The sequence below is a fragment of the Monopterus albus genome, unplaced genomic scaffold (genome assembly GCF_001952655.1).
Source record: "Monopterus albus unplaced genomic scaffold, M_albus_1.0 scaffold90.1, whole genome shotgun sequence".
NCBI lineage: Eukaryota > Metazoa > Chordata > Actinopteri > Synbranchiformes > Synbranchidae > Monopterus > Monopterus albus.
Genome location: NW_018127970.1, coordinates 360163 through 381601, shown reverse-complemented (window position 1 = coordinate 381601; position 21439 = coordinate 360163). Strand labels below are relative to the sequence as shown.

Below are 21439 nucleotides of genomic sequence, written 5' to 3'. Positions count from 1 at the left end.
CAGCCAGGGGAGGATGTCAACTCAAATATTCAAATTTTTACATGAAACAGATTTTCAAGATATTCCAGTGCAGCTGATAATAATAAAACCACAAAGTATAAATCTAAATTACTGTTTAAAAATCGTCTTGCTCTGATTGTAGATTAACGGCGTTACATCAACTGGATTTCTCATTCAGAGGCGTCTTACATCTGACCGCATGCAGCAAACTGAATGAGCCAGTGACGGCGAGACGAATAAACCGTGGTGGAGAATTGAGAAGTACTTTGATCACAGAGGTTATATGAACAAACATTATGCTGTTGTACGTACCTGACCTGATAAAATAAACGCATTAATCCATAGACAATCGGCGCACAGTGCGGTCGTGTTGCCAGGCACTTTTCCGCTGGCGCAGGATTGTGCTTTAAAACGGGTTGCCATGAGGCAGGTAGCACGGAAAATGCACCCCGAACTTCAGGCCTAGATTAAATAAAAGCACCGATACGCCAAATAACCCTGTCAAGCATCACTGGAGATAATTATGTACAGTTTGACCAAATCTTTGTACATTCTAATATGGAGTCTGGCCCAGTGACTTTTATAATCAATTCTGTATTTATTTCTGCATCTCAAAAGGGGGTTTCTTTCATAATGGCAACCTCACACGGCGCACCCTATCTTTGTAATGAAAGTTGAGGTGGCATTCTTGTCACAATGTGGTGAATGTGCTGGTAACCCACTACCTCCTGTCACACTGCTAAGTTTTTATGCCAAATTTCTTTTCCATTTCACATTTAAGCACCCTGCGATTAAACTAAATTTACGTATCTTAAATAAACTGATTTTTATGAAGTCTTTTATTTTTGCACATAAGCACAATCACTAGTATATGATCACCATTAAATCTTTATTGTGAAATTAGATAATATAACTACTGAGCACACAGTGTTTCTCTTATTATTACCAGTATCTATCAACTGCTGGACTACATAAGATTTACATGAGGTTATGAGATGCCCTGCAACTGTCATAACAACATTATATTAGAAATGATCAACGAAAAATAGCTACTTCCATAATCAATTAATCATTTGAGTAATTTCTCATGCAAAATTGCTTGTCCCAATATTTGCTGCTTGTCTGCTTGAATAATTCTGGAACACAACAAGACATTTGAAGACATCACCTTTGGCTCTGGGAAACTGTAATGGGCATTCATCTAATCATCTAACTGAGAAAGTAACTTTCATATTATTCAATTATGAAAATTTCACTATCTTCACTTGGTCATCCCTCATCGGTCTCATAATGTATAAGATCTTGTTCAGTTTCAGTTTAAGATGCTGCTTTAGAAAGTGACGGAAATGTTTTGGTCTGTCAATATGCAGAGGTAACTGTCCTTTTTAAAGAGCAGAACACATCTACAAAGTCCACTGTAATCTCCAGGATGTTCTCTCTTTTCAGTTCTTATTGTTTCAGTGCTGACAGTTTTAAGTGCAAGTCTCTTCAAAGGCATGGATGATGCTGTCGTATGCAGGAGGGGGAGTCTGTGAGGGGAGGAACCCTTTGAGTCCATTGCTGCCCAACCAGAAGGAGTGTCTCTTGTTTGGTACAAGTGATGCTGAATCCGATGAGTTTGAAGCTGCTGTGTCCTCAGGCATAGTGACCTGGGTGTCATCTCCCATCTCCAGATCAGTTTTGCTTCTCTTGGGTAGTGGGCGAAAAGTGGAGTTCTCTGTACTGGGCTTACTCCCCAAAGGGCCCACTGGCTCCAGAGAGGGCTGTCTGTAGACACCCAAAAACGTGCTTCGATAAAGGCCCATCTGGCTGCTCATGAGGTCATGTGTTTGTGAAGAACCAGATTTCTTTTTTGAGCGCCTGGTTATCCTGGCGGTGGCCCTGCGCCTGGACACCCAGGTCAACAGCACGTAGATCAAAGCACCCAGCAGCAGGCCCACAAGCACAGATAAACAGAAGGCTAGAATCATATCCCCTGGAAAAAATCAATGCAGAGTCAGAAAAGGGAAGTGAGGGCTCAAAATAAGGTTTGGAAATGTTTAGTAGAGTGTGATGCTGGATGCACTGTGTTGCTCTAAAAATGGGGAGGGTGTTTTCCCCAGAGAGTGGATTTAGCTGCACTTCAAGTTAGAAATAAAAGCTTGTTAGCAAAGGGGTATGGCACAAGAGTTGTATAAACAGAAAAAGCAGATCTCATATAGATTTGTCTTAGGAAACTGTGCTCTGGCGTATTGATTCTGGGTGCTGCTATACTGGGCACAATGTTATATAAATTCTTACATCATACCTGCTGTGTGGGTTCACAGTCTATTGAGTATCATTGTGTTGAAGCACAAACTGACCATATCATGACACATTAAACCTAACTCCAGCTTTTATCATTTGATGACAAAAAGTTTCCTTAGTTCTCAACAAAGGCTGTAAAAGGTGTGTTTATAAGGCAGTTTAAAGACCTTTACATAAAACATTAACATACATTAGGTGTAAGGAAAAAATAAATACATGTAATTATATACTATACATGTAATTCTTCTATTAAAGGCAGTTTAATGCTTGTTCAGTGCTTGCTCAAGGGGGATTTGTTGGGTTTCCCCTATAATATTGTGAGGTTTATACCTTACTATGTAAAGGGCCCTGAGATAAATGTTGTGGTGAATTGGTGCTACGGAAATAAAACAGAATTGAACTAAACTGAACTGAATTGGACTGCTGTTTAAGAAAATAATATACTGTATAGTGTAAATAAAATATTACAAAAAAATACACAGACATATATAAATGTATATAAATATAATTTCAAATGTATTAAATAAAAAAAAACTAGTTAAAATTGAATTAACCTGAAGAAACAGAGGGAGAAAATGTTAATGTGCAAAGACTGATATACTTAAATAGTCCCAAGGGAGTGGCAAACAGAAATGTTTTAAGAACTGTGTTGTTTTCAGGAAATGTGTCCCAAATATACTGTATGATACAATGTTCTACCCCTGGGGACCGTAGCAAACCTGTTCCAGATAACTTATAGAAGATTGCACTTATTGATTGGTTTATTCAGAGCAATTTCCTGATTCTCCAAATGCTGAGACATCAGTCTGAAAATAATGCTTCAGTAGTCCTCTGAAGGCCAGATCACAGGTGAAAAATATTGTTGCAAAAATCGAAGGACTATTATGTCTGTATTTTACAATACAAATTCTACTATTTCAGAGTAAAACAGTCCCTACATCTTCATAAGAAACAAATACAGATGCACTCACCCAGGTTAAATGATTTCAGTATTTCCAAGAAGGGATGTGTTTCATTATGTGCCATTATTCCACCATAAGTCAGTGTTAGATCCCACACAGACTCTGAGCCTACAGATGAACATGAAGACAGGCTTTTTTGCTTTCTTTCTCCTACAGTGTTTGCTATGGCGGAAACTTGGCTGTCATGCTTCCTTCCCTTTTTGGCTTTAAAATTAGCAAGTGCATTGCTTATCTGTGTGGGACATAACACTGGGAAACTGGGATGTTTCCTTTTGCATCACTTCCTAAGGATCAATACTGTTTTTAACAATGGCCCTATTGGCACCATTTTTGTAAAGCAAAGCACGTTACAAGTGTGCTTAAGCAACAGTTTTGATCACAAAACACTCACACTCTTTACACAGACTTTCAGTAGGATTGTAGTCAGACCCGTTAAAAATACAACCTTCCTGTTGACGTAATACGTCTTGGGAGTGTTTCCAAGTCTCTTGACAAGGTTCTGGATAAGCTACACCATAAAAATCTGACCTTCCATTACAGAGTCTGAAAGCTATCAAGCTCTCAGTCTCAGCTGGGATTTCCTTCAATTGTTGCTCCGCTCCCTCTTACTTTTGCCTTACAGTGTTCAGGTTGACAACACCACAAACCAGCGTTCGGCAAATTAACAGGGGACACAAGCTACAAATTCACATAAAGTTTTTCTCATGAGTCTGTATTAAAGCAGGGCCTTAATTAGGTATAAGCACTCATCTGTCCTAATTGACCTAACATTTAAAATTGAAGTTTTTTTCCTCTAGACGTTTAGTCCAGCAGGTGGCGCTGAAGTGCTTACAATGACAACCTTTATGATCAGCATAAAACAGTAGATCTGAAGGTTCCCTGAGATAAACGTTTTGAGACATGTAGTGATTCACCTGCAGGGATAAGGGTTGCATATGCGTTGAGGTATTGCTGTTTTCTAATTGAAAAATTCATAATTCATTTTATGATAATTTCAAGACTGTGGTTTGAATTAAACAGTGAGGTGTTTCTGTTATTTAGCCTAGCCTCACTGATTCACACAGGGTTAAACATCATCACCTTCATCACGAAGGGCTGTGCGGGGTAGGAGTTATGATTGCGTTAGCAAGTTTTACCTCGGTGTACCGACTGAGTGCATCTTCTCCTTCTAACACCACAAACTGTTACACGCATTCTGTTAAAGTCTTTAAACTCCTCATAGGGTGCCACAAACAAACTTTGGGAGACTCGGAATTCCTCTGCCGAACTAAAGGATGAACCCTTTATATCTAAAAATTAGGAGGAAAAAAAAACTTTGCCACACATTTCCGACCCCTCCTCTTTCAGTCTGCGCAGTGCCGCTTGGAGCCTTGTAGTCACACACTGCACACCACCATGTTTCATTTTACCCGTTACCACTGGCAACCGGGCAACACGCAAACACTTCCTCCGCAAAGCTCTCATGTTCCGCAGTGCTTAGAATGGTAAGATGAAATGTCAGGTGCAACTTTGGAGTTTGATGACAGCATAAAGTTTGTGTGGTGGTTGTCAGGGTCGTGTTTACCCAAGCGTTAACTACTGTGTGTGTCATTTTCTGAAGAAGCTAGTTCTTCTTTGTTTTTGTGAGGTTTTAGTAACTTCCTCTTTAGTTGGCGCCAGTATACAAGCTACACCATCACATCACCATTCAAATATCTATAACACAATCATTTGTACTTTCGACATTTTCTTTTGTTAACTTCCTCTTTAATAGGCCTTATTTGTGTTAATGTGTGTTAATGGGTCTGACGAGCTTGCACATTTTTAAGTAGCTATAATTAAACTATTCAATCACCATTTTATTCTACCTTTATATATCGCGATGTATTTTGTTGTCCACATATCTGCCTGTTCATAATAGCTACGTGTTTATGTTTGCTTATCTTTGTTGTTTTTGTGTATTTGTATGTCTGTATTTATATTTGTGGCTTCCTGTACATTTCCTGGGCACATTGGGAGCTGCTGATAATCCAAATTCAGTCAAGTACTTTTACTTATTTACTAAAAAATGAAATGTATCTTACCTGTCATTTAAGCAATGAGTTGATGAGTTTACACTGTTATTTGTGCAGGAAAAGAGATCAGTAAAATAGTGTTATCTTTTTCAATTTGTTAGTATATGCAGCTACTGGAAGTATAATAAAATAAGACATTTGCATAATTTGATGAGAGCAGATATTTTGACTTGTCACAGGAAGAAGGTGCTACTAATATGAAACCTGTTCCAAGTCCAAGAGCGTTGAAGCTCACTTAATTTCTAAGGTACAAAGTAAAAGCCGAGTTCTCTAAGGTAGTCTGGATATAAACATTAATAAAATAAATAAGTTAAACAGTTTATTTGCTCTTAAAATAGGATTTTAATTCATTTAAGTTAATGCGTTGCAGAACTGTGGTAAAATAACAGCCTTAGTGAAAACACTCTTAACATACTTCTCTTTTGCAGACACTGAATAGAAGAAGTACCTCTATTGGACAGTAAACCTGCTTGAAACCTGAGATTCAATTGGATCGCATCCTGCAGTGAAATTAGAAAGAAAGAGAGAGAGAAGGAGGGGCAGAGGGGATGTCCCACTCAGGACGTTGTGAATGATCCTCTGCTCTCAGCATCAGTGACCCACCTTGTCCTACAGTTGCGGTAAGACGAAATGGCTTCTTCAAGGCACTGTGGTCGATCTTCTGTGGACATCACTAACCTGATGCAAAAACTGCAGGGTAAGTGTTCACTCTTTTGCTCGGCTGGCTTAGAGACAAAACATTCTCTCCTCCTGCACTTCTGCACAGTAGCATTGTGCTGATTCAGTGCCTGGGCTCTGCGCCTGTCTGAAGTTTGCCAGCTTTTGTAAGGCACTGTGCTTACACACAATACACACTTATGCACAAAGGAGCATAGTAGAATTACACACTTTGATAATTTGATTTAATGTGCACATTGCCTTTTTTACGAGGCTTATTTTACCAAGGTACGTATCTGGAAAGGTAATATCTGGGAAAAGACATTTTAAAATGTTTGGCAGTCAGGATAGGCTAAATAAGAACTCATTTGGAGGAACATAATGGATTTTATTCAGTGACTATTGCAACACTCACACTTAAGAGCTCCCATTTGATCTGTTGGTCGTCATATCTTTAAATCTGATTTTCTGTAGAGATTAGGAAGCCAAATCTGTCGCAAAGAGCCATCTCTTTTCGGATCATGTCATTATCCAAGCATCTTGTCGAGAGTGAAAATAACTTAATGCTTTTTGTTCAGCTATAATATTTTTCAGTGAATAGTCTAATCTTTGCCCTTTTGTTTGATCACTTAAGAGAAAGTAATACGTTTTATGCAAGTTGTGGGTTAAAAGTTAGCCTCTGTAGTTTACTCTTACTTTTTTAAGCGGATCAATCACAAACATTTAATCTGTTTAAGTCTTGTTATGAGACGCTGAGAAGCAATGCAACTGTGGCTTCATGAATGCACAGACAATGTACTGAACGACACTAAAACCTGACACCCTCTCTGCCCTCGGTAAAGGAATGATCGATAGTTGGAGCCTCTCGTTGTCTCCCTTTTGTTGTAAGGGCATTAAAGCCACGACCATCACTACACAGGTCTGGTTGATTATGGCATCTGCTTCTGCTCGGGCTAGATGTGTGTCTGGCTGTACAATATACTGGGAAATTTTAAACATTATACTTTATCTTGTTACTATAGATACTGTTATGAAACAGTTGTCTGTGGTTGTGCCAGCGCTGCCCAGTTCCTGCTGTAGAGAGACTTGATTTCCTGTGCACTGCACAGCTATTTCCATTTGCTTAATAGCAGTACTGTGTATGTTTTAGACACAAAGAATGTGAAATGTGTCATTACGAAGAGCACTTTGACACCCCCATACTGGCTCAGTTATGTCCTGACATAAAGCACTGTATGATGTGAATTAAATCATGATTAATTCTCTCTAAGTATATATTTTCTTTACATAATTTTGTATAGCATAAGTGATAAACGTGAACTAAACCTCTTCTTAGCCGCAGCTGAAAAAAGCTATTAGAATTCAGTATCAGTTTTTAAGATAATAAGAGAAACACAAAGAGAAGTGATTGATAAACTTGTCTGTCAGATGGATACAGGATCAGAAAAAGCAAGTATCTTTCATTTTGTGTGGGTGGGGATTTACCTGAACACTGTATAAATGGCATAATCTGCAGTGCAAAGTGCCAGCCACTGTTGTATGTTTTATGTCAGGAAGTAGGATTTGGTGTCAGCTCACATCAGGAAGACACTGTGCCAGTGGTGCTCTGTAGATGGCAAGCAGCAAGGTAGCCTGTTTTTTTTTTTTTTTTGTGCAGGTAATCGATTCAGCTAGCTGTCATTAAAGAGAGGGTTACTGCACACTCACTTTGACTTAAGTCAGATCTTCCTAAATTATGAAAACCCAACCCTTAGCGAACATGAAAGCCCATTTTGTACTTGCTGTAAGTTGTTGCTGCCATCATGCTATTGTCATTTTGATTTCAGGGCCATGTAATGATAATCTAGCAACACCTTGTGCCCTGAAATGCCCTCGGGGTACAACTGATGTCTGTCTGTTGTCTGGTGCATGACAGGCACATTGCTCTCATCACGACAGAGCTCCTGTGGGTTTCACTCTAGTTTAGACTGTGTGTCAAACAGGATATGTAGAAACCCAGAAGGTTTGCGGTGACGTCTCATAGTGTGATGAAACCCCTCCCTAGAAGTCTGTATAAGCAATCAGATCTAAAGTCAGATAATGACAGAAAATATCAGAACATTTCTCATATTTCCAGCCACTATTTGTGAACTGTTGTACAGTTTTAGGCCTCTTTGCTTCATGTGATAAGTAATAAAGCAACAGAGTCATTTATTTTGTCACTTACCAATTAATTGTTTAATATACAGAATGATTGCAATTCTTCCTCAGCCAAGGTATATTGTTTGACCAAGAGTTCAAAATTCACTGATATGCAGTTTAAAACAATATAAAATCAGCCAATCCTCACACTAGAGAAACTGAAACCAGTGAACGTGTCACATTTTTACTTCCAAAATGGCTGAACTAAAAACAAAAAAGTTTTCCATTAGTTTTATGTTGACTGACCAAATAATCAACCTTTGTTTCAGCCCTAAAGATCTAAAGAAGAGCCCATGCTCTTCTCCTGCAGCTTGTGAGACAAGAGCTTTGTTATTAAAGGTCACAAGCTAAAACCCTTGAGAGCACTGTGGTAGAGCACACCCATGTTCAGTGGGGTGGAGTTTGTAAAAGCAAGTCAAAGAAAGGCAAGAGACCTCTACAGTGTCAGTAACAGCTGCCAGACAGACAGTCTTCATGCTGATATGATCTCATAAACAGAGAGCTTTAGTCTCATTCTACGCTAACCCAAACTACTGCAGGCTGTTCTGAATGCATATTATTGCAGAAGACAATAGTTTAAAGTAAACCATATCTTTTCTGTGTTCTGGTTTGAATAATATATGACAGTGGTGTCATTCAGTTTGAAGACCGGGAAACCATTGAGTAAGTATTAACTCCCATGTCAAGCCTCTCAGAATGGATGGGCCTGGGTCCAGCAACAGAATCATTTCTTGTCCTGATGTACTGTTGTCCTGTCAGAGCTAAAGTATGATTGCTCTCAACTAAATCGAACAATAACAGAGTGAGTGGGCTTTTACGGCGCTCCCGGGTGACCAGCACAGGTCAATGAAGCCGAGCACCTACAATACAGTATTGCCAAAGGTATCATCTGGCCTAAGATCACCTTAAGTACTCCATTACTTATGTCAATTGCAGATGCTTTTGTGGTTTGATGCCCTGTGTGGTGTTTGTTGCTGGGACTATCCACTTTTAATTGCCACTTAGCTGCTAATACATAAGGTTTAATTAAATCAGTTGACTAATACATAATCACTCGATGATGAGAAGCTGTTTCACATGAGGATTTCATGCTTGTCAGAGTTGGTGTATCCAGACCTGATTTACATCTTATTACTCAAAGTGAATGGTACAACTGACTTCAGTACTCTGGATAGCTCCTTAATAGCTAGCTGGATATGGCACTGAGCAGCTGGAATATTAGGAGCACTTCAAGTTGTCATCCGCAAATTATTTTGTTTTATTTCATGTATTCTTTTTGTTAATTTTAATGTTCTAATTGTGATGATAGTCCTAAAAGTGTGTTTAGGGAAGGATATTGAATGAACATCAACACTTTGGTGTCTGTAGTATAGATTATCAAAAATGATGACAAAATGATTAGGCTGATTTGTAATTTAATATACTTATTTTTGACTTAGTTTGTGGCTTAAATCCAAGTTTGAGAAAAGGATCCTTAACACAAAGTTGCGTTGCTCAGCTTCAAAAGCAAGAAAGATGGATCTCGTATGAGGAATTTTTGTCTATTTGTGTATTGTTTGATGAGAGTCTTGTCTTTTCAGTCATAGAAATTAGTTTGGAAAAGATTGTTGAGACAGAGTAAATGAAAACTTAAAATATGGTCTCTCCAAGGGTTCGGTGTTGATTAAATGAATATCTTAAAAATAAAACACTTAAAATAGTGTAATGACAAATAATTGTAAGCTTACAATTGTTTATTTGTCCCTATTGTCAGACAGATTTCAGTATCTAAACTTTTTTTTCTTTTGGGGCTTAGTTGCTCATTAATTGTAGTATCTCTAAAAGTTCATTGTTCCCAGTGTGTGCTGCTGTCAACATCATTTAATGGTACTGCCTCTAACCTTTTGGTGGTTTGATGTAAAAGTGGGAAAAAAATCCATTTTTATCTAAATTGCTTTTTTGGGCCAGTCTCCACCAACAGACTATAGAGCAGTAATAATAGAAACACATGCTCAGATTTATTTTTAGTATATCAGAAAATCTTTTGGTACGCCAGTGGTCTTGAAAGAATAGAGGGATCTTTCTGCAAGGGATGATAAGCTGTCAAATATTGTACGTAATCTATTGTGTGTTATATTCAGAAGAGAAGAACAGTGGTCCAGTAGAAAAAAGTCTGGTCAAAGCTGAAGTGGTTTTGCTGGGTTTTACATGGCACTGTGCATGCAAAGGGAATCCCAGAGTGGGTGTGTCTGCTTTGTCGTCACAATAATACTGACGCTGACAGAGAGAGAGAGCGAGCAGGTGGTCCATGTCATTCACAGTCTCAGCATTGATTATTTGTTGCACCGTGGTCAGTTTTGTGCAGCAGTCTTTTAATGTTATTTTGGTATATTTAATAAATAATCCTCAGGGGACTTCATTTAATTTTACAGCATTTTAAAAAAACATTCAGGAAATTCATTTTAAATTTTTTAATTTTTGCATTTTTTTAAATCATTGTCTTGGACATTGTAATGCAAATTAGACAAATCCTGTAGGCAAACACAGGCCAACAGACACGCACACACACACACACACACACACACACACACACAAACCAAGCCTAAATCAGGATAATGCATCCAAGGCTGTGACATCACCACCTCCCACATGCTGATTGGTGGAGCCATGCATCTAGCTGCTCTCGCTCCAGCCTCAGATGATATGATGATACAGCGAGGCAGTGCAGCAGGAGCTGTGCACGTCCACACAGCCATGGCTCCTCTGGATGGGAAAAACACAGGAAGAAGGAAGGATGGGATTGTAGATCACCCCTTCTGTTAGGGTTTTCTGTTCTGCTGTCTGTGTGCGTGTCTGTGTGTCTGTGTGTGTGTGTGTGTGTGTGTGTGTGCGTGTCAGAGAGGAGGGGGCATTCTCCTCACAGCCTCCAGCAGCTCTCTTGCTTTCACCGGGGAGACCAGGCAGCCAGATCTGTTTTGCTTCCTGCTGGGAAAAGGGAAAGGACAGCTGGGTTGTTTTTTTTTTGCCAGTTTTTCCACTGTGGATTGTATTTTCACACCTACGTATATATGTACCCTGGAACTCATGAAAGGCAAGGGGAGAGAGCCAGAGAGTGGGTTGTAGCATGGCTCACTATAAGGATGTATCTGTTAGAAAGACTTCTTTAAATCTGGTGACTGGATTTTTTCAGTATCTCCGTGGTAAGTAGGGCAGCAGCAGCCTTCATCTCTCATCTGTGTGGTACTATGTAGCTAATAAAGAACATAATATATATTTATGTCTTCTAGGTGAATCCCGGCTATGTGAACGAGTTGTTATGCTACACAAACAGCTTTATGTGTGCTGCATCTGTATGTCTGTGCTATGCTTCATCCCCTGTACATAGGCAATGAAACATTTGCCTGCGGGTTATTTTGATATCGTTGGTCCCTGTATAATGCTTGCATTGCTTCTTTAAATTGTGACCACTGTCTATAACTCTAAGGGTGGCTGTTTAAAAATGGCCACTCTGTGCAGTGTACAGCTCCAGCCTACTAGCATGCGAAATAGGGTGTTAGGAATCAGTCCTCGCCATGCCCACAGCATCACTACAGCACAGAAATCTGCTGTTTTGTTACACATGCTGCATAATGCATGAGGAATTGTGACTGAATATATTAGACCACAGAAGAGGCTCAGGGTGACCTAAGCAGGAATTCATGTTATTACTTATCACAGAGGGGATTTGAGATGTGTTGGCAGAAATTTGCTCCCCACTCATTCTCTAATCTCCTTGTATGACCTCTTGTATTAGGCCCATACTAGCATTATACTAGTATTAGCAAGCTTCTGTTAATCACATTGCACACATCTAACCATTGCAGAAGTCGTACTTCTTACTTCATGCTTGGTGCATGGCTGTTGTAATGCTACTCAGTATCCAAAAGGCAGTGTAGTAGGAAGTTGGATAAAGTTGGATCCCAGATGGGGGAATCCTTTGAAGGCTATAACTGTAGTAAGGTATGAGTATTTTATGTGTTTTATGCTTTTGTGGTAGCTATCAACCCAAGCATATTTGTATCTAGAATAAAGTTGCAGTCACTTCTTTGCAAAAACAAATCTGCAGTCACTTATGATCAAGTCCCATTACTTCTATTTGGTCTATGTGATTGTGTGTCCTCTCTCAATACCACCAGCTCCTCTAGTATGTAGCTAAGGCTAAAGAATCATCATTCAGAGCATGTGGCATCTATCATTTAATGACATGATGTGTGCCCTTCATTTTCAGATGAGCAAGAAGCAGTGCAGAAGAGGACCTTCACAAAGTGGATCAATTCTCATTTAGCAAAGGTAAGTGCTGATTTCTATCCATACTGTCCTTAAACACCACGTGGCTATCATAATCACATGCCAAGAGTTGGAGATTGTAGCTTTCAAGCTCATCAGACTCAAATTTAAAAAGGAATGTCAAAACAGTTACATCACAGGGAAGTTGGAAGCTCACAAGCATCACAAGTACGTTGACCTTTTCCATGAAAGAGACTCATTATGTTTTATGACTCATAATGATTATGTAGATTATCTTTGGCCAGTAGCTTTTCAGGCTACTGACCTGTCACGCTTGTTGAGGGGACTGAGTGCAAGACAAGCTTTGCTATGCAACAATAATGGCCCCTAATAACATGGTACAGCATAATTGAATTTATCCTTTCAACTGTAAATAATGACATCATTTAACTTGTTTCTGAAGTCATCAAAATCAAATCATGATTAATAGAAAAGGGCTTGTTTATAATGACAGTGTGCTGGATCTAATGATGGGGAAGAAACACCCTCTGTACAATATACTTATGATTCTTTTATGTTGTCCTGAGGGGTGAATGGTTGAAAAGGTTGTGGGAGAGGCTGCTGCTGTGGCTTCGCAGCAAAGCTGACACAGACAGCTCAGAGGCATTTCTGTTTTAAAGAGTTTCACTAGCGGCATTTAGGCTTCCGTACCATTACTGGAGTGTATTTGTGTGAACATACTATATTGAGGTACCATTAGGTCTGGTATTTCTCAACTACACATTACCATAACAGAAACAGTAGACAGCTTTGACCTGGTTGATGCTAAAAAGCTCAGGACAATAGTAACAAAACTGAAGTCTTCCACTTCCAGCCTCTTTAAAAAACACAATGTTTTCACTTCAGTGTCTCAAGGAAATTAAATTTTCTTAATACAAGCAGGAAGTTATAAATAATTCAGTCTGGTGTTTGTGCCCATCATAGTAGCGAGAAAGCCTTAATGTCATCGCTTTCCATAGCTATGCTGATGACACTCAGCTTTATGTGGCTGTTTGTCCTGATGGCGCAGGACTAACTTGTGATTGTATTTTAGTGTATTTGATTTTACTATCAGTGCCTGGATGATATAAAACATTTTTTAGACCAGGACTGAAGAGTGAAGATGGAAATTTTAATTATAGGTTCAAATACTCAGAGAGAAACTGGCCACAAAATTAAGTTCTATAGGACTGACCCCGAGCTAACAATTACATTTAATTCAGAAATGAGCTGCTCGTGTGCTGACCAGGATCAGGATGAGAGAACACATTACACCTGTTTTAAGGCGCTATGCAAACAAAGTTTTGATTCTTTGATTGAAAGGAATTATCCACAGACTGGTATGTGGAGTGTTGTGTATTACAATAGGTGTTTGTATGGTATATGAGTAGGTGTTTGGTTTTTCATGTACTGTGTGTGTGTGTGTTTTTGTGGATGGGTGTGGTGTGCAGATGGAGAGCAAGAGGGTGAGGACAGTTCCCTGCAGGCAGTTGTCTGCTTCTGAGGTTCATGCATGTAAATTACTGAGTGCACAACAACAACACATGCTGTATTACATCACACGGGGACCCTAAAATAGCTGAAGCTTTTTTAGATCCTGCACATCTTTAAGATGAACCTGAGCTGAAAATAATAAGAAATTGAAAAACAAAAATCACCAAAGAATCACTCAAAAGACAGAATAAGTAGCCAGTAATCGTTATGTAACTGTTGGCTAATTGCAGATTATAGCAGAGTATGTCTAATCAGATGCAGTTTCAGGATTTAAGTCTGAAAACTGGCAAATCAAAGGTTTAGAAGGGTCTTATTGTTGCAGAGCTGTTCAAAGTGTAGCTTTTAAAACTTCAGAATCTCAGTTAGGTGGTGGATAAATGTCAAGTCACTCTGGTCTGTTCTTCATTATCCATGTACTGTGTCCAAGATCACTCTCTGTGCATACCAGTAGGACTAATGCAGTATAAGCCATATCATGAAAGGGCACGCAATCATATTTACACTGCATAGTGCTTCTGTATGAGAGAGCTTAGCTTTTTTAATGTTTGTAGTACTTTTTGGTGCAGTGATTAGCAGTAGTTTATTTGCTTTTGAACAAATGATGAATACTGGTGGGAATTTAATTGCCTTTTTTATAGGTGAAAGTTTTCATTATCTAAGTTTGAACTTCCTCCAGTTGTCACACATTCCCTTTGGCCTCTGTGTCCATTTCCTCTGACAGTGTATTTCTAGGCACCTTTCCAGTCATTTTTGCACTTGCATTTTTCCACTCATGTGACACTGTTGCCCATTAAATGCATTTTCCAGGGTGTGAATGATTTCCAAATTACTGAAACAAATTTTGTGTGATAGTACCAATTAGAAAACTTGGTCATTTTTTAAAATCTGCTTAATATAAATTATAATTAGACTCTTATAGTCAAGTATATTGAACTGATAACTCTTCATACATTACTGTTTTATGCTCTATGCTTAGTCATACAATACTAACAGATGTTTAACTCTAGTGTTAACTGAACAGTGCAGGTTTTTGAGTCTCCAGTATTGTTCAGTTCAGTCTCAAACAACTACATAATAACATTTCAGCAGAGAGTGCAGTGCTAAGCTTTTGTGTCAAGAAGAAAGAAGTGAACACGTACATAGTAACAGAACAGACACCTGCCTCTTCACACTTCTCTGCCCCAAATAGGCAGCCATCTGCACCATGTCATGGAATATGTGGAGTTGTGAAATGGCCTGTGTACAGTGCCCAGTAAAGAATTCCCATTGCGAGCTTTCCTTTTAATCAAAGTTTCACTTCGTTGAATAAATAGACATCTGTTTAATTTACTTACACAGTAATGCATGTGTAATACACTGTGCAGCAACACTGTCATTCATAATGAAGATTTTGCAGCTCTGTAAATGTGTGAATATGATATGAGGAGACAGTATTCAGTTAGGGTTAAATGAGTACCATCGCCTCAGGACTGGGCAGCGAGCCACTGCTGAGGAAAAGACACCATCTTTTCAGCTGCAGGGAGGCTCTGTGGTTGTTGCTAACAAGCCTGTTTCTCACAAACAGCAGTCGGTATCTTCATTCCTGCACATGGGTTAGAATACCAATATCCTTTCACACTATAGAATTAATAATCAGCTTTACTGCTTCTACCAATGTGTGATTCTACAGATTTATAAATGCTGCAATAGCTTATGAAGTTTTGTGTTGTTTCTGCATTTAAAGCTATGTCTTCTCTCCACCAGCATAAACCACCACTAGAGGTTAATGACCTTTTTGAGGACATCAAAGATGGGGTGAAGCTCTTGGCTCTATTGGAGGTGCTGTCTGGCCAGAGACTAGTGAGTAGTACTTACAGATCATTTTACACAGGATTTAACCATGAATTGCATGTACATGTTAGGCCTGGTTCATTCCTTAAGGATGCCTAGATCACCTTTGTATGTGGATTTATAGCAGGATAATCATGCCCTTGTGCATGATGTTGGCTTGTAATAAAGTATATATAAATCAAGGCACATGTTTTCACCTTCACATTACATCAAATCAACTAGTATGTGGTGATTCCTCATATTACATTATACCAGGTAGCCCATCATCATCATGTTCTGTATAACAAGGAATCAAATCGAAATTCAAGTGAATTCATTAGTTTTTCTGTTACAATTACATATTATAAAAAACTGTCAAAGATCAACACTTTACTTTTCTGAGACATGCTGTTGATTAGCCCAATAGTTATATGGAATTTTCATATGGTTCCATTCACTGTCTTGGGATTTCTGAACAAATTAAAGATGTGAGCAGCGATTTAGAAGTCTGGAACCAGGCTAGCTGTTGATTGGCTCTTGAAACTATTAAATGCATTTCAGAGCATTTTCTCTGCAGGTAAACAGTGATCATGTCTGTTTTGATTGATTTTGTTTAGAATCAGATTCAAATAACATTCAGTCCTAATGTGTTTGATTATATTCAGCTACCTGGGGGAAACAGAGATAACCAGTGACTAAATACTGTAAACACATAAAAATCTACTTTGTCAAATGCATAAAAAAGTATTTAAATAAATTACAGGACCATAATTTAGGTCTGCGCTTGGCTACTGTGAGAAACTGTTAGCATACAGGTCTCCCTTTCTCACTCTCTCTCCCTGACACACACACTTAACACTGGCTCAGGCACTGATTTAATAATTATGCCTGTTTTGATACAAACCACTGTGTCATCTGTAAGGCTTTCACTTGGCAACACTGCCTGATTCTTTCCCATAGTGCACCCCTGCTGGTTTATAGTTGCCAAACCTTCAACATATTGTAGACAGATATCATTGGTTGTAACTCATGTTTTAGAGCAGAGGATTATACTTCTCCTCAAGCAGCTTTGGCACTCACCAGTTAATTTATTTAAGGAAACACTCCCAGGCCCCTCTGAATTTCTTACTGTGCAGCTAGCAACAAATGTGCTGGTTTTTCATACAATGTGGGTGGTTGGTACAGTAAAGAAAACTGCCACCTGTTGTAAATTTTTTTTGCCATGTTTTAAATCAGCACATGGTTGAATGAAGACATCTTCAACTTGGGATAAAATGTTTTTCTCGGCTCATTTGATTTTCTGTCCTTTATGTGTTTAGCCCTGCGAGCAAGGCCGCCAACTGAAGAGGATCCACTGGGTTTCCAACATTGGCGCTGCGCTCAAATTCCTTGAAGGCAGGAAGGTAAACATTCAGTTACAACATCGGTTTAACCATTTCTTACAACTAAATATCATATTAGAAAAAACTGTGGGATATAGTTATTTGTTAGTGCTTCTATGGTGTCTGTCTGCACAACATGAAGCGCACTGAGAGAGGCAGCAGCTAGAAACAGGCCCTCCTGATTACATAACACATCTCTGAATTCTTTGGCTCTATGAAGCCTGTGTTCCACTTTCATCTGGGTTCCCTGAGGACTGAGACTTACATTGTGACCTCTCTCCCATCATGTGCGCCTTCAGTCTGTGTATCGCGGATCTCCGGTCAGTCGCCATTAAGCATCCTGTGTGATCCAATACTGTATGCATCCTTTTATTTGATGCACGATGTGTATTCAGCAATGCTTGGGTTTAGCTGTTTTGTTTTAATAAAAGTACTCATTATGCTTTTGTACTGACTTGCACTTTGACTAGAACACTGGCTTCTGATGTGCCTGGCTCCTTACAATTCTGAGCTGCTCAAATGTAGAGACATAAACTCAGCAAATTGTGACAGCTCTCCCTTGCGAGGTTTGCGGTGCTGTGGTACATCTGCTTTTCCTTTAAGGCCTATTTGAACACATTTTTCTTTTTTTCTTTTGGTTCACCTTCCACTGTGGCTGTTTCCACCTTCCTTTTTTGGCTATAGAGGTACTTTATGACTACAATGCTTACCTGCATCAAAGACTTGACTTTGATGACTTGGAAAAAGACAACTTTGCAGTGTTGTTTTGGAAGATATTAAATTCAAGGAACTTGAATTATCACTTGGGTGAAAATGCAGAAAGAGTTCACTTCTAAACTGTGTGGTTGTGACTGATTATTCAGAATAATCCTCTGTTTGGGTTTTGTTTCAGATCAAACTTGTTAACATTCATGCCACTGACATCGCAGATGGTCGACCATCAATTGTCCTTGGGTTGATATGGACAGTTATCCTCTATTTCCAGGTAATACTTCACCTGATGTGCCCAAATCCTAAGAGTTTAATGATCAAAACACAAACAAAAACTTACATAATGTACTGTATGCCTGAAGCAGATGTCAGGTTTTCACAAAACCCAGATGCACCTGGATCCTAACAAATATTAGCTTTGTTTCTCCATGTTTCTGTGATCATGCTACAGTCTCTTCTTTTCCTTTTCTTTTTGTTTCTCAATTAGATTGAGGAGTTAACCAGCAACCTGCCAGCCCTTCAGGCACTTTCTAACAGCAACTCTTCTGTGGAGAGTATAGCAAACTCTGAAACAGGAAGCCCTCCCATGAAGAGGAAGGTGGTCAACAAATTTCAAGGCAATGCCAAGAAGGCCCTGCTCAGATGGGTGCAGTGTACAGCAGCCAAGTATGTCAATTGCAAATGATCTCAAGAGCTCAAAAGGCAATTTTATATGCTACGTTTTGAATGTTTCGATATTTATACACATCTTACGAAACAAAATGCACATCTATATGTTTTTCAGGCAATATGGAATTGAGGTGAAAGATTTTGGACCCAGCTGGCGTGATGGTGTTGCATTCCAGTCAGTGGTGCACGCCATCAGGCCAGACCTGGTGGACATGGAGGCGGTGCGAAGGAGAAGCAACAGGGAGAATTTGGAAGAAGCCTTTGCACTTGCAGAAAATGAGCTGGGTATCCCTCGTCTGCTGGATCCAGAAGGTGCCCTTGACCTTTGTTGTGTTGCACACCACTGAGGAAGAATAACAATGATATATGCTATTAAGTGGAGATTTTTAAAATACTCTTTAAAGTATATTACCCCTTCACTCCATGTAGTTTGATAAAACTTGTGCTGAAAAGTTTAGTTTTGTGAGTTTTAAGTCTGTGGAAATGAAGCAGACTGCAGAGCCACTGCAGACCAGCATTTATGCAGAATCATGATGCTTTATAGCACAAATAGCTGCAATGAAATGTCTCTGTTTTTATGGGAGTTTGATCCTGATTTTCAGAAACGTCAGGTCAAGAGTGGAGTTGAAAGTAGACGTGCTTAATTAGCTACCAGGCCTGGAGCGATTTATCCTCCTGAGAATACAAAATGCTTTTTTTAAATGTCATATTGTCTTAATGCCAAATGTTAAGGCTCCTCTCATCTCTGCTCCTTATTTTTACAGATATAAGGGCATGTTTTGAGTTAAATACTGGCATGACCTCTGAGGCCTGAAAAACATTTGTGTTTAGATTAGCTAATTTTCAGGGTAAAGCTTCATCTTGTGCATCTGATGTGGTTTGCATTGTGCTACAGATGTGGATGTTGACAAGCCAGATGAGAAATCTATCATGACCTATGTGGCTCAGTTCCTCAAGCATTACCCAAACCCTCACCACGCTGAGACTGATGGACAGCAAGATGAGGTACCTTGTTTCAAACCCGTGGCGCTCTATAGTTAGTGCACATAAGGCAGTGATACTTTGGGCAGTTTTGGGGAAAAATATCATTACTGTCTGTTAACTCTAAATAATGTATTAGAATTGATATTTAACTCCACGTGTTATTATTTCTAAAACTGTATATATTGTTGCAATCCACATTTCCCCAAAATTGCTTATTGATTACATGCAAAGATCCTAACAACAGCATACACTTAATGAAAACATGTTTAGCTGTTTCTGAGCTTACTCAACATCACCCAGTGCCTGCATTTCTTCATACTTCCTCATTTTGTCACAGAAAGCTGTAATGAGTTAAAGTAGTCATGGCATGAACACAGCGATGTAGTCAACCATATATTGTATTCCATCACTAAAGACTTTTAATTTCTCCATCTACTTATTTTTTGTACACATTAAGCTGCTTCTTGGCTCAATTCCAACTTTTGCACTGTCAGTGCCAGTACTTCAGGTGAGAGTGCATGACATGCTTTCTGTTTGGAGTGTAATCCCTCCTCACCCTCTTTCCATTTCCCAGTCACTTTGCTTCTTTTTTCCTTGCTCTTCTTATGCCTTTTGTGGTGTGTCTGAATCTCTTTGTGTTTTGCTGCTTTCCTGGATAGTTTGGTCCCCAAGATATAGAGCAAATGCTTGAGGTATGTTTCACTAAATTAACAGACTTAATCAGACAAGATCGTTATAGTTTCCATACCCCTTTATGTCTACCTTGACTTCTAAGAATTATCGGTGCATTAACTGTGCATTTCAGGGATGTCAGCTTGGTGTGAGGTTCTTAGTGCCATGCAGATAAAAAAAGGATTAAAATCAGATAGTTCCCTCTCTAAGCTGCATTGTCCCTGATTGTGACAGAGAGAGGAGCGGAAGATGCTGAGAGAACTGAAGGTGTTTTTAGACCAGCTGGAGAGAGATGTGCTGCGGGCCCAAGGAGCAGAGGGAAACCTCACTGACAAATATCAGGTGAGTCGGGTCTGCAAAGACAAAATGCATCGTTACATAAAGAAACATTCTGCTTTGACAAAGACACTTATCAACTCTTAACACAAGTGTGTGTCATTTCATCCTTTTTATTTCGCAGGGATTTAAGAGCTTCCGTGTACAGTATGAAATGAAGAAAAAGCAGACAGATCCTCTGCTACAGCCCCTCCACAAAGATGGCAAACTGTCTGTGGACCAAGCTCTGGTCAAGCAGGCCTGGGACCGTGTGTGTGCCAGGGTAATTCTACTACATGCTTCTGCACAACATCAATAATTTATAATCAAGCCACTAAGGAAGCAGAATTAGTTATAATAATTAAGCTTAACTATATTCAACAAGACCTGAATATTAATAATAGATCATTTTTATTTGTCATTGTGCTTGTCTTTGCTAAAAAATTGCATTGCAGTGAAAGCTATCATAATGAGAGAGCCACAACTCAGTGCTTCTCTATTTACTTGCTGCCAGTGAAAGTTCAGTGGGGTGCAAATGTTTGAATAAGAGTTTTTCAGAGGGGAGGAGATGGGAACAGAGGAGGTTTTGTTCATTGGCCAGTGTGCTTCTCTGGATATTCACTGCTTGTCTAGACAGGCATAAAATCTCTTTTGTAGCCTGACTGCTTGCGAACATGTGGAAATGTTTTGATCAGCATACCCTTCTCTTTGATGGGATCTTGCTTTGGCAGAGTGGGTTTTTAATGGATGTCAATTGCAGCTGCTGGACTGGCACATCCATCTGGACAAGTCCCTGCCTGGTCCTCTGGGGGTGATCGGAGCCTGGCTCCACAGAGCCGAGATGGCTCTGAGAGAGGACGTTCCCATCCAACATGCTCATGAAGAGACAGCCAATGTTCTTCACAGAAAACTGGAGCAGCATAAGGTAAAGCTAGCAGACCTTTGGGTTGTTTTTGATGCTTACCATGCTTTTGTTTTA

The 21439-nt window shown here is 39.3% G+C and overlaps 2 protein-coding genes across 3 annotated transcripts in view; one reads left to right on the top strand and one right to left on the bottom strand.

Moving 5' to 3' along the window:
• Positions 1 to 842: 842 nt before the first annotated feature.
• On the bottom strand, positions 843 to 4702 carry myct1b (myc target 1b). Of its 2 annotated transcripts, none has more exons than XM_020607927.1 (2): positions 4385 to 4702; positions 843 to 1975 (listed from the first exon to the last, which is right to left on the bottom strand). In XM_020607927.1, the coding sequence occupies exons 1-2, from the start codon at positions 4440 to 4442 to the stop codon at positions 1473 to 1475; spliced, it is 561 nt and encodes a 186-aa protein (XP_020463583.1). In that variant the 5' UTR covers positions 4443 to 4702; the 3' UTR covers positions 843 to 1472. The 2 variants fall into 2 exon arrangements, with proteins under 2 accessions (XP_020463583.1, XP_020463584.1); XM_020607928.1 differs by lacking the exon at positions 4385 to 4702 and adding an exon at positions 3258 to 3616.
• Positions 4703 to 10830: 6128 nt separating this feature from the next.
• syne1b (spectrin repeat containing, nuclear envelope 1b) overlaps positions 10831 to 21439 on the top strand; it is a 71092-nt gene continuing 60483 nt past the window's right edge. The window contains 13 exon segments of the mRNA XM_020607942.1: positions 10831 to 11319; positions 12387 to 12448; positions 15662 to 15757; positions 17047 to 17130; positions 18002 to 18094; positions 18308 to 18486; positions 18605 to 18801; positions 19385 to 19494; positions 19931 to 19981; positions 20133 to 20165; positions 20380 to 20487; positions 20606 to 20743; positions 21221 to 21385. Coding sequence (XP_020463598.1) covers positions 11244 to 11319; positions 12387 to 12448; positions 15662 to 15757; positions 17047 to 17130; positions 18002 to 18094; positions 18308 to 18486; positions 18605 to 18801; positions 19385 to 19494; positions 19931 to 19981; positions 20133 to 20165; positions 20380 to 20487; positions 20606 to 20743; positions 21221 to 21385 — 1392 coding nt within the window. The 5' untranslated portion in view covers positions 10831 to 11243.

Coding starts and splice junctions, on each gene's coding strand:
- myct1b (XM_020607927.1), bottom strand. CDS start 4,442: ATGCGTGTAACAGTTTGTGGTGTTAGAAGGAGAAGATGCACTCAGTCG. Junction 1,976..4,384: donor CACTCAGTCGGTACACCGAG/GTAAAACTTGCT, acceptor GATTTTTTCCAG/GGGATATGATTCTAGCCTTC.